Here is an 11,965-nt window from a genome sequence, read left to right on the forward strand (position 1 = left end):
ACTTGCCACCTAGAACATTCTATGGCCCTCAGCAATGACCAGCCCCCGCTGGGGTATCACAGTAAATCTGACTCTGCATATGACTCTGCATATTAAATATCAATTTGCTTGTTTGTTTATTGTCAGTCTGTATCAATGGAATGTCTTAAGCTTCTTGAGAACAAAGATTTAACCTTCTATGTTGCTTTATGCCCAGTGTCCACAACAGGAGTAGGCACAGAGGGGCATATATATATGCTTGTTTAATAAATTGTCTCTCTCCCCAAAAATTAACTTGGAAAAAATAATCCTTCCTCCTCTCCCATTTTAGCCACTCTGTATTGTCATAGCTCTGTGTTATTGTCTTTTAGTACTATCGCTTTAAAATTAGCTTATCTGCTTGTTTACTTTGTTTTTTTTTTTTTTGAGACAGAGTCTCGCTCTGTTACCCAGGCTAGAGTGCAGTGGCACAATATTGGCTCACTGCAACCTCCACCTCCCGGGTTTAGGGGATCTCATGTCTCAGCCTCCCAGGTAGCTGGGATCATTATTTTGAAATCAACACAGCAGAATTTTATTTTATTTTTGAGAGAGAGTCTTGCTCTGTTGCCCAGGCTGTAGTAGAGTGGTGCGATCTTGGCTCACTGCAACCTCCGCCTCATGGGTTCAAGTGATTCTCCTGCCTCAGCCTCCCAAGTAGCTGGGACTACAGGCATGCACCACCATGCCTGGCTAATTTTTGTATTTTTAGCGGAGATGGCATTTTGCCATGTAGGCCAGGCTGGTCTCGAACTCCTGACCTCAAGTGATCTGCTTGCCTTGGCCTCCGGAAGTGCTGGGATTACAGGTGTCAGCCACAGTGGCTGGCCCATAATTTTAATTATAGTGGCTTCATAGCATTTTAATGTCTGGCAGAGACTGTCAGTTGTCACAGTATCCATTGTTCCCATCTTCCTGTTTGAAACCAGACTCTCTGAGCTTTCACCCAGGCCTATGGCTGTCCATCTTTGTGTGAGTTGTTGTAGCACACATGCATATAATTGTAAGGACTTTGACTTCAGCTCTGAGTGAAATGTGGAGTCATCACAGGGATGTGAACAGAGGAGTGACGTGATCACCATGTCTTGTAGACTAACCTGTAACTATCTGCTCATAAGAAAAGTCTGGTATAAAGTGCAAGGTACTTCTCCAATCAAAGAACTGACTGCAAAGTAGCCACAAGACTGGAAGTAAAGCTGCTCTACAAGTTGGGGACACTAGGTCACTGGAGAACTGGGTGAGTGGCTCTCCTTTCCCTCATCTTAAATTCTTCTAAATGTTTGGGGTTGTTTTGTTGTTGTTGTTGTTGTTTTTGAGACAGGGTATTGCTCTGTCACCCAGGCTGGAGTGCAGTGGTGCGATCTTGGCGCACTGTAGCCTCAACCTCCTGGGCTCAGGTGATCCTCCCACCTCAGTCTCCCAAGTAGCTGGAACTACATGTACATGACATGACATGTACATGACATGACATGTACATGTATATGACACTGTACAAAAAATTCCCGGCTGATTTTTTATATTGTTTGTAGAGATAGGGTTTTGCCCCGTTGTCCAGGCTGGTCTTGAAATCCTAGCCTCGAGCAATCCACCCATTTGGGTCTCCCAAAGTGCTGTGGCTAGAGCCATAAGCCACTGTGCCTGACCTGAATATTTGGTTTTTACAGACAAGAAAGGGGACAGAAACCGGAAGGAAACTGATGGTTTCCGATCCTGATTTTATGAGCCAGGATGCTGTGCTACTTCCGCAGATGTTTTGTTATATTTTTGCAGTTGTTTTCTTGTCAAACTTTGAGCTTCCTTATTGAAAAAAAATTTCAAAGTTTTGTCTCATCCATTGTAATGGCCAATAACATATTTATTTATAATTTATGGAATAAAAGCACAGAGTTTCATAGAAGGCGGATGTCACTATGGAAAGATGCCCAGTTAGAACTACTTTTCAATACATTACAGCTATGCAAGATGAAAAACTCAAATAGGGAATACAAAGCTACAAAACACACTTGAAGATTGTAGTTGTATCCAGCCAAGACAGTAATGATAATTTCTGCTTGCTTGCTTTCTTTTATTTATTTCCTTTTTTTTTTTTTTTGTGAGAGAAGGTCTTGCTCTGTCACCCAGGCTGGAGTACAGTGGCACAATCATAGCTTACGGCAGCCTATACCTCCTGAGCTCACGTAATCCTCCCACCTCAGCCCCCTGTGTAGCTAGGACCACAGGTGTGCACCATCACACCTGGCTAATGTTTAATTTTTTTTTTTCTTTTGAGGTAGAGTCTTGCTCGGTCACCCAGGCTGGAGTACAATGGCGCAATCTCAGCTCACTGCAACCTCCACCTCCTGGGTTCCAGCGATTCTCCTTACAGGCATGCACCACCATGCCCAGCTAATTTTTGTATTTTTAGTAGAGACGGAGTTTCCTCATGTTGGTCAGGCTGGTCTCGAAGTCCTGACCTCAGGTGATCCACCCGCCTCAGCCTCCCAAAATGCTGGGATTACAGGCGTGAGCCACTGAGCCCAGCCTACTAATTTTTTTTTTCTCTTTTTTTTTTGAGACGGAGTTGCTCTGAGCGCCCAGGCTGGTAGTGCCAGTGGCCAGATCTCAGCTCACTGCAACCTCATGCCTCCCGGGTTTATGCCATTCTCCTGCTCAGGGCTCTGGGCAGCTGGGACTTCAGGCCACTCCCACTGCGCATTCCGGCTATTCATTTGTATTTTTTTTTTTGTTTTTTAGTAGAGACGGTTCACGCCGTGTTGCAGGATGGTCTCGATTCCTGACCTCGTGATCCGCCGTCTCGCCTCCAAAGTGCTGGATTACAGGCTAGCCACGCGGCCCCTCTTTTTTTTTTTTTACTTTTTTTTTTTGAGGACAGAGTCTCGCTCTGTCGCCCAGGCTGGAGTGCAGTGGCTGGATCTCAGCTCACTGCAAGCTCCACCTCCCGGGTTTATGCCATTCTCCTGCCTCAGCCTCCCGAGTAGCTGGGACTACAGGCGCCCGCCACCTCGCCCGGCTAGTTTTTTGTATTTTTTAGTAGAGACGGGGTTTCACCGTGTTAGCCAGGATGGTCTCGATCTCCTGACCTCGTGATCCGCCCGTCTCGGCCTCCCAAAGTGCTGGGATTACAGGCTTGAGCCACCGCGCCCGGCTAATTTTTTTTTTAAGGATGGGATCTCATTATGTTGCCCAGCCTGGTGTCAAACTCCTGGCCTCAAGTAATCCTCCTGCCTTGGCCTCTCAAAATGCTGAGATTACAGGAATGAGCCACCACACCTAGCCAGTATTGATCATTTCTATTGGTCACAACTTTGGTTTAAATTTTCTAGTAATTTTTTTATAATCACAAAAAAAGAAAAATGTATTATAACAAAAAACTTGGAACTCATAAAAGTATTCGCTAATCGAACTACAAAAGTAAGCCATGGCAATAAGCAAAATGGGGAGATGCTTGTAACTCTGATCACAAGAAAGGTGGTCATTTTTAAAAAATATAAAGGTTCCTATAAAACAAGAAGAAAATCTCAGCAATCCATAGGGAAAACTTCTGAATGAAATAGGCACACACAAGATATGAAAATTCACTCAAAAAGGAATGATAGGCCGAGCATGGTGGCTCACACCTGTAATCCCAGCACTTTGGGAGGCCAAGGTGGGTGGATCACAAGGTCAGGAGATCGAGACCAATCTGGCTAACACGGTGAAACCCCGTCTCTACTGAAAATACAAAAAATTAGCCGGGCATGGCAGCAGGCGCCTGTAGTCCCAGCTACTAGGGAGGCTGAGGCAGGAGAATGGTGTGAACCTGGCAGGCGGAGCTTGCAGTAAGCCGAGATTGCGCCACTGCACCTCCAGCCTGGGCGACAGAGTGAGACTCCGTCTAAAAAAAAAAAAAAGGAAAGATAAGGATGCTAAGCAATGCATTCAAAATTAAACCAAAGTAAGATACCAGTGGCACAAACCAAACACTTTGCTGACACTGTGGGATAGGCTATGGCAAATTCATATATTGCTTATGAGGGTATAAATTAATACAACTTCTTTGGATTTTAATCTTTCAATAGCTCTAAAAATTTAAAAGAACCTATCCTTTAGCCTAGTGAATCCACTCTGAAAAATTATCTCACAGATATGGCTCCTGTGTGTAGGTTAAATAAAAGACATTCATTCACTGAGCACTACTTATAAAAGCAAATGACTAAACAATCTATGAGTCCATCAATAAGATTCTGATGAAATTATGTTTCATTTATACATTGGAAAAGTATAGAGCAGTTAAAAAATAAGATAAATTTATTTGCACTGACATGTTCAAATCCTCTGCCACTGTAGATGAAAAATATAATCTGCATAACATGAATAGTACAATAATATTTATGAAAAAGGTGTATTTGCTATATCTTTGATATGCATGTCTTGCATAGAAAGGGTTTGTAAGGATGTAGACCCACTTTTTAACATTTCCTTTAAGAGGAATGGGTAAGAGGTTTAGATTTTTTTCCCACACTTTTCATTCTATACTTCTTTCACAAGGAGAACGTATGCACATGTTACATTTATGGATAGAGAATAAAAACAATAACTAAGTTAAGGGTATCAGGTTCACAAAAGTCTTACCTGAAACTGCTACTGGGTGAACCACAAGTAAGGTAATATCTGTCACTCAGGACATGTGGAATATCTATGGCATTTGTGTGTGGGAGAAACACCCAAATTCTCCCAATAAATTACAAGTCCCGTAGGATAGGCATGCATCTGATGGCCTTGAAGAAGCATTCCTTGTGTTTGCTGAACCCCTGAGAGTCCAGGCACGCCTCAAACACATTTCAGATTCGTTGGGCATCCGGGCCAGCCACGTGCTCCCAATGCCGCCTCTGCGTCCCGGTGTGCGGCCAGAGCTCAGACTCCCTAGAATGTCTCCAGGAAACCGTCGCGTGGGGCGGAGATCTGCTCCCCGCAGCGGCCTTTTCACCTGCTGTCCCGCCTGTGCTTCCTGGAAATGAGTTTCTGTTCCTCTAAGGTCGTGGGGCAGCCGGACCCGAGCCTGGGGCAAAGCGGGAGCTGGAGTAGGCGCCCAGGAAGAGGGACTGGGCGACTAGCCGGAGTCGGGTCGGGAGTCTGAGCGGAGTCGGTCAGAGTCGGAGGGGAAGCCGGAGCCGGGCCGCGGCAGCGTGGCTCAAAGTCTGGGTCCGGGTCGGTGGAGGTCCCAGTGTAGGACCAGGGACCGAAGCGAGGCCGGGCTGGGAGTCAGGGCAGCTCTCGGAGCGGCGACCGTAGCTGGAGAAGGGGCCGCAGCCACCCGGCGTGGGTTGGAAGGACGCACCCCTGCTGGGGCGAAACCCCGAATCCGTAGCCGTCTGCACGCGACTGCCACGCCGACCGCCTGAAGGGGCCACTGTCCCGCGCCTTCCAGTGGCTGGGGTGGTGGTGGGCACCCCTCATCTTCCTCTGGCGCCCATGATGCTGCCGGCCGCGCTGCGCTGCGGCTCCCTTTACCTGCCTGAGGACGAAGATCCGGAGGAGCCATGCGCCCCGGGGGGAGCCTGGCCAAGGCTGAGTGGGCTTCATGCAGGGCCATTTCCCCACCACCGACTCCTACCGCTTCTCCAGGAGCTCCAAGGTCAATTTCGCCTCCATTTTGGTGGTCTCCCACAGCGACTTATAGCTGGAACCAGACATCTTTGCCGAAGTCGGTAAATTGGGCAGTGTGATGCAGGACCTGCAGGTCCCAAGGGGAGACGAAGCCAGATCTAGTACCAGCAGGTGTCCCTGAGGCACCAGCCGCTCTCTGTGTCCCCCAACCCGCTCCTGCATGCCAGGCAGGTGGACAAAACGCTTGACCTGAGCAGCATCACCTTCCCCATCTACAACCACAGCGGGCATCTCGTCTTCCTGACCAGCTTCTTCGGAGGACACATCTTGGGGGACAGCCTGGGAATGGGCCAGTTACTTCTGCGGGTCAAAGCCATGCGGCTGCTGTACTACCTGAAGACCCAGCACCCAGAGGACAATGTGCGGAGCAAGCAGTGGCTCACCCATTTCCTCCACCCATTTAACAACAACAGTCTGGCCATGAAGAAAATTGAGGTACCTGGCGGTTCAGGTTTACAAGGAGGCCAAAAGAAGGTGGGAGGGATGAGGAAGACTCGCTGCGAGAACCGTAACAAAAGCACTGCATGACTACTTCAAGGGGTCCTTGCCTCAAAGCCGAGTTTGCTTTACTGTATTTGGTACTTAATCCAGCTCTTGCTACTTAACACCGACGGATGCCAGGAATCGTGAATTCTTGGTAACATTCAAGTCAATAACACAAATCCTGTGTCCACCAGATGGGGCTGTTCAGTACAGACACTGATCTTCCTGTTTAATTTTGGGGTTTGGTTTCTTTTCTTTTTTTTTTTTTTTTTTTTTGAGACGGAGTCTCGCTCTGTCGCCCAGGCTGGAGTGCAGTGGCTGGATCTCAGCTCACTGCAAGCTCCGCCTCCCGGGTTTACGCCATTCTCCTGCTTCAGCCTCCCGAGTAGCTGGGACTACAGGCGCCTGCCACCTCGCCCAGCTAGTTTTTTGTATTTTTTTAGTAGAGACGGGGTTTCACCAGGTTAGCCAGGATGGTCTCGATCTCCTGACCTTGTGATCCGCCCGTCTCGGCCTCCCAAAGTGCTGGGATTACAGGCTTGAGCCACCGCGCCCGGCCCACCTGGCATACATTCTAATCATACTGTTTGCAGTCACATCATGCTATTGTTGCTGCAAGTTCCAGGTCAAAAGTATCATCTGTGGACCTCAAGAGCAGTGGAACTTGCCCACCCTACTCTCACGAAGATGAGGATCTTCAGGGTGGTCAGCATGTCCTCGTCCATCCTGACCCTGCTCCACTCTGAGCCCAGCTGGCCCCCTGGAGTACACTTCCAAACCCTTTGGCAGCTCTAATAATTTCATAAACCAGTTGTATGCTCTCATTTTAGTGAGGCTGAGTAAATATTTGGATTCATGGGGCTTCTTAACTGTGTGTAATTCCTGCCCCAAACTTTCTTAGAGAAGTTTCTTCTTGTTCAAGAAGACAAAGCTTATGGGCTCCATTACCTTGTCTTCCTAACTTCTTTTAAAAGCAGATATAAAAGGGAATAGACATGTTTTTAAACCAGTAACTTTGTGTTAAAAATACTGGAAAATACTTTTCTATTTTGTGTGTGTGTTGATTGGACCTCCTAACATGTAGGACAAGCAGAAATGTTACATGGAAGAGTCTTTCTAAAAGCTGAACCTCTGAGAATAAATGCCTTATACTAGGAATTGGGGAAAAGAAAAGCAGAAGAAGTTCTAACAAAGACCTTGTTTCAAAGACCTTCAGAAATTATGAAGGACACCTCTCTGAAAAGTACTCCAGTATGATGTTCCTTGAAATGGATGTGACTGTCAGGATGTCACTTCAGTGTGTGAAGTCAAATACATGCTAATCTTCCAGTTTTGTTTTGTTTGACACAGGGTTTCTGTCACCCAGGCTGGAGTGCAGTGGCACAATCTCAGCTCACTACAATCTCTGTCTCCAAGGCTTAAGCGATCCTCCCACCTCAGCTTCCCAAGTAGCTTGAACTACAGGTGTGCACCACCATACCTGGCTAATTTTTGTATTTTTAATAGAGATGAGGTTTTGCCATATTGCCCAGGCTGGTCAAATTTCTGAGCTCAAGTGACCCACCCACCTTGGCATCCCAAAGTGCTGGGATTACAGGCATGTGCCACCATGCCCTTCCAACCTTACAATTTTTAAAAAAGAGACAAAAGGTGGTTGAATTTTCTGGAGTTAATAAGAAAAAACTTGAAGCAACCATTAATCAATCAATCTAATCATGTTTTCTGAAAATATAACCAGCCATTGGCTATTTAGAACTCGTAATTTTTTTTATTTACAAGAAGTATGGAGACTATACTGCCACTATACTGCCATCCGATTATAAATGACAATAAAATATTAATTCAACCCTTTAAAAAATTTTATGAAGAACAAAATGCTCTAAACTTGCCTACTTTTAATGTATGTTTAGTATTTCTGGCTGGAATTCCATACCATTCTTTTCTTCTTACTAAAATATCAAGTCTCAGGTGGCAGCTTGCCAGTTTCAACCTTACCTTCTCATCTGCTTTCTGATTGAAATGTTTAAGAAATCCAGCCAGGCATGGTGGCTCACGCCTGTAATCCTAGCACTTTGGGAGGCCAAGGCAGGTGGGTCGCTTGAGGTCAGGAGTTCAAAACCAGCCTGGTAAACATGGTGAAACCATGTCTCTACAAAAAATTAGCCAGGCGTGGTGGCGCATGCCTATAATCCCAGCTACTCGAGAAGCTGAGGCACAAGAATTGCTTGAGTCTGGGAGGCAGAGGTTGCAGTGAGCCGAGATCATACCACTGCACTCCAGCCTGGGTGACAGAGAGACTGTCTCAAAACTAACTAACTCAAAACTAACTGAATAAATAAATCTGGAATTATCAAAAATTCATACCCAAACTGCACGTTGGCATTGTTATTCTAAGAATGGTATGTCTGTGTGAGGGAGGGAGGGAGGGAGGGAGGGAGGGGGAGAGAGAGAGATATGGAATAAAGCAGTGAGTTATAATGTGATATCCCAGGTACCTTGAGAACCAGAATACTTTCTGTGGGAAAAAGGGCTACCTATAGTTGTTAAGATGCTTTTACCATTTCCCTGACAATGCTAGAACCTTAAACATGTTAAATTCTAATACCCCTCTCCTGCTTTTGTGTTATGTATTTTTTTCTCTAACTTTTAGAATTATTTCTAGTGAGCTATATCACCCAGGCTGGTCTCAAATTCCTGAGCTCATGCAATCCTCCTGCCTTGGCCTTTCAAAATGCTGGGATTACAGGTGTGAGCCACCACACCCAACCTGTGTTATTATGTATTTTAATTTTAGGCCAGCGACAACGAACAATCCAGGAGCAATAAGCATCCCTAGCATCCAGACTATAGACGTTAGTGAGACTAAAAGAAACTAGCGCTGCTTAAACAAATGGTTCATTCCAAGTTTCAGGGAGGAATTGTACAAAATGGGCCAGGAGCATCTTGTTACACAAGGTAGCAAAGAAGCTATCAAAAACTATTAAGGTTTTAACTGAAGCAGTTGGAAACAATCTGCAGATGATTCCACTGGCTCAAGATGGAATAAATCATGCATGAATAAGAGTAACTGCAGTGGACTGGAAAAAAAAAAATGTTTAATGATTTAAAAATGATTACATAATGATTTTTTAAAAACCTACCCAGCCGGGCATGGTGGCTCATGCCTGTAATCCCAGCACTTTGGGATGCTGAGGCAGGCAGATCACAAGGTCAGGAGTTGAGACCATCCAAGATTTAGACCATCCTGGTCAACATGGTGAAACCCCATCTGTACTAAAAAAATACAAAAATTACCTGGGTGTGATGGCACATGCCTGTAATCCCAGCTACTCTGGAGGCTGAGGCACAAGAATCACTTGAACCCAGGAGGCGAAGTTGCAGTGATCTTGCCTCTGCACTCCAGCCTGGCAACAGAGCAAGACTCCGCCTCAAAAAAAAAAAAAAAGAAAAGAAAATCATCCTAGATTATCCTGGTGGCCCTAAATCCAACAACAAGTGTCCTTATAAGAGTTAGGCAGAGGGAGATTTGACACAGATGGAAGAGGAGGAGACAATGTGACCAGGGAGCAGAGACTGGAGTGATGTAGCCACAAGTCAAGGAATGCCAGCAGGCACAGGATGCTGGGAAAGAATGGATTCTTCCCTAGGTCTCCCAGGGGTGCAGCCCTGCTGGCACCTTGATTTCAGACCTCTGGGCTCCAGAACTTTGAGAGAACACATTTCTGTTGCCATCTAGTTTAATTTTTTACAGCAGCCACAGGATGTTCATAATACAGGTGGATAATATCCAAGAGAAAGAAAATAATCCCCATAGTGAAGACAGAGGTTATCAATAAGGGTTTGGGAGGTACATGTGGAGGGTGTCTGGGATAGTTGGCAGGTATTCTCTCCTGACATGGATGCCAGTTGCAAGGTAGTTGCCCTTCAATAACTCCTTAAGCTGTATGTTTGTCTCATGTGGATTTCTGTATTCGTATCATATTTAACAGTAAAGTTTTCAAAAAATCATACAACTAGTAAAGCTCTTATCTCAAATGTCTGCCCGTGCACAAGGAGGGCCTGTATTCTCTAGACAGGGAAGAAGGTACGACTCATTTCCTTGATGGTCAAGGTGTGAGGAGGGAAAAGCTATAAAGGGTTAGAGGAGGGCTGCAGAAACACACCTTCGGGAAACCATAAGTACCACTTTCATGTATTTATCTGTCCAGGAAAGACTAGAAACAGAGTTTGTCTGTGAACTTTCAAATGAAAGATGTATTTCACAAGTCTCTCCTGAAAGTGTTCAGATTATACACGCCCAGCCTGACTTTTAAATGCCAGTGAACAAAGGTTGGGGGGTGGTCAGTATCACTGACCTTTCTCCACAACCTCACCAGCATCTGTTATTTTTTCATTTTTTAGTTATAGCTATTCTTTTTTTTTTTTTTTTTGAGACGGAGTCTCGCTCTGTCTCCCAAGCTGGAGTGCACTGGCCAGATCTCAGCTCACTGCAAGCTCCGCCTCCTGGGTTCACGCCATTCTCCTGCCTCAGCCTCCCGAGTAGCTGGGACTACAGGCGCCCGCCACCTCGCCCGGCTAGTTTTTTGTATTTTTTAGTAGAGACGGGGTTTCACCATGTTAGCCAGGATGGTCTCGATCTCCTGACCTTGTGATCCGCCCACCTTGGACTCCCAAAGTGCTGGGATTACAGGCTTGAGCCACCGCGCCCGGCCAGTAATAGCTATTCTAACTGGTGTGAGATGGTATCTCATTGTGGTTTTGATTTGCATTTCTCTAATGATCAGTGATACTGACCTTTTTCTCATATGCTTTTTGGCCACATATATGTCTTCTTTTGTAAAAGGACTGGTATATCTTGGCCAGGCACTGTGGCTCACACCTGTATTTGCAGCACTTTGGGAGGCCAAGGCGGGGGGGATCACCTGAGGTCAGGAGTTTGAGACCAGCCTGACCAACATGGAGAAACCCCATCTCTACTAAAAATACAAAATTAGCTGGGTGTGGTGGCGCACACCTGTAGTCCCAGCTACGTGGGAGGCTGAGGCAGGAGAATCGCTTGAACCCAGGAGGCAGAGGTGGCGGTGAGCCTAGATGGCGCCACTGCACTCCAGTCTGACAACAAGAGCGAAACTCCGTCTCAAAAAAATAAAATAAAATAAAATAAGAAAAGGACTAGTATATAATGTTAGGTGATGCTTTATTACCCTCAATAAAAATGAAAATTCCTCTCATTTAATTTATCGACAATAGAATTAATTTCATATTGAGTCTTTCAAATGTGAAGCATTGGTAAGTTGTGTCCTTTACTACTGTGATAGTCAATGAAGCCCTTTTTTTTTTTGAGAGAGAGAGGGTCTCACTCTGTCACCCAGGCTGGAGTGTGGTGGCATGATCATAGCTCACTGCAGCCCCAAACTCCTGGGCTCAAGTGATCCTCCCACCTCAACCTCTCAAGTAGCTAGGACTACAGGCATGTGCCACCACGCCCAGGTAATTTTTTGTATTTCTTTGTAGAGACAGAGTTGCACAGGCTGGTCTTAAATTCCTGGCCTCAAGTAATCCTCAAGCCTAGGCCTCCCAAAGTGCTGGGATTATAGGTGTGACCACCACACCTGGCCTAATGAAGTTTTAATATCAGTATTGATATTTTATAACTTTATAAATATTATTTTCTTACACCGCTCTATTTCTTAGCTGTTAAACAATAATTGCTATAGCTAAAACACCTTATTAAATACTTGATATTATGAAATACTCTCGGCCGGGCGCGGTGGCTCAAGCCTGTAATCCCAGCACTTTGGGAGGCCGAGGCGGGNGG

The 11,965-nt window shown here is 45.7% G+C and overlaps 1 protein-coding gene across 1 annotated transcript in view; it reads right to left on the reverse strand.

Moving 5' to 3' along the window:
* Window positions 1–5,619: 5,619 nt before the first annotated feature.
* KLHL23 (kelch like family member 23) overlaps window positions 5,620–11,965 on the reverse strand; it is a 35,189-nt gene continuing 28,843 nt past the window's right edge. The window contains exon 4 of the mRNA XM_017854470.1: window positions 5,620–5,731. Coding sequence (XP_017709959.1) covers window positions 5,634–5,731 — 98 coding nt within the window. The 3' untranslated portion in view covers window positions 5,620–5,633. The remainder of the gene's footprint in view (window positions 5,732–11,965) is intronic.

The sequence above is a fragment of the Rhinopithecus bieti genome, unplaced genomic scaffold (assembly GCF_001698545.2).
Source record: "Rhinopithecus bieti isolate Rb0 unplaced genomic scaffold, ASM169854v2 scaffold_37314, whole genome shotgun sequence".
Lineage (NCBI taxonomy): Eukaryota > Metazoa > Chordata > Mammalia > Primates > Cercopithecidae > Rhinopithecus > Rhinopithecus bieti.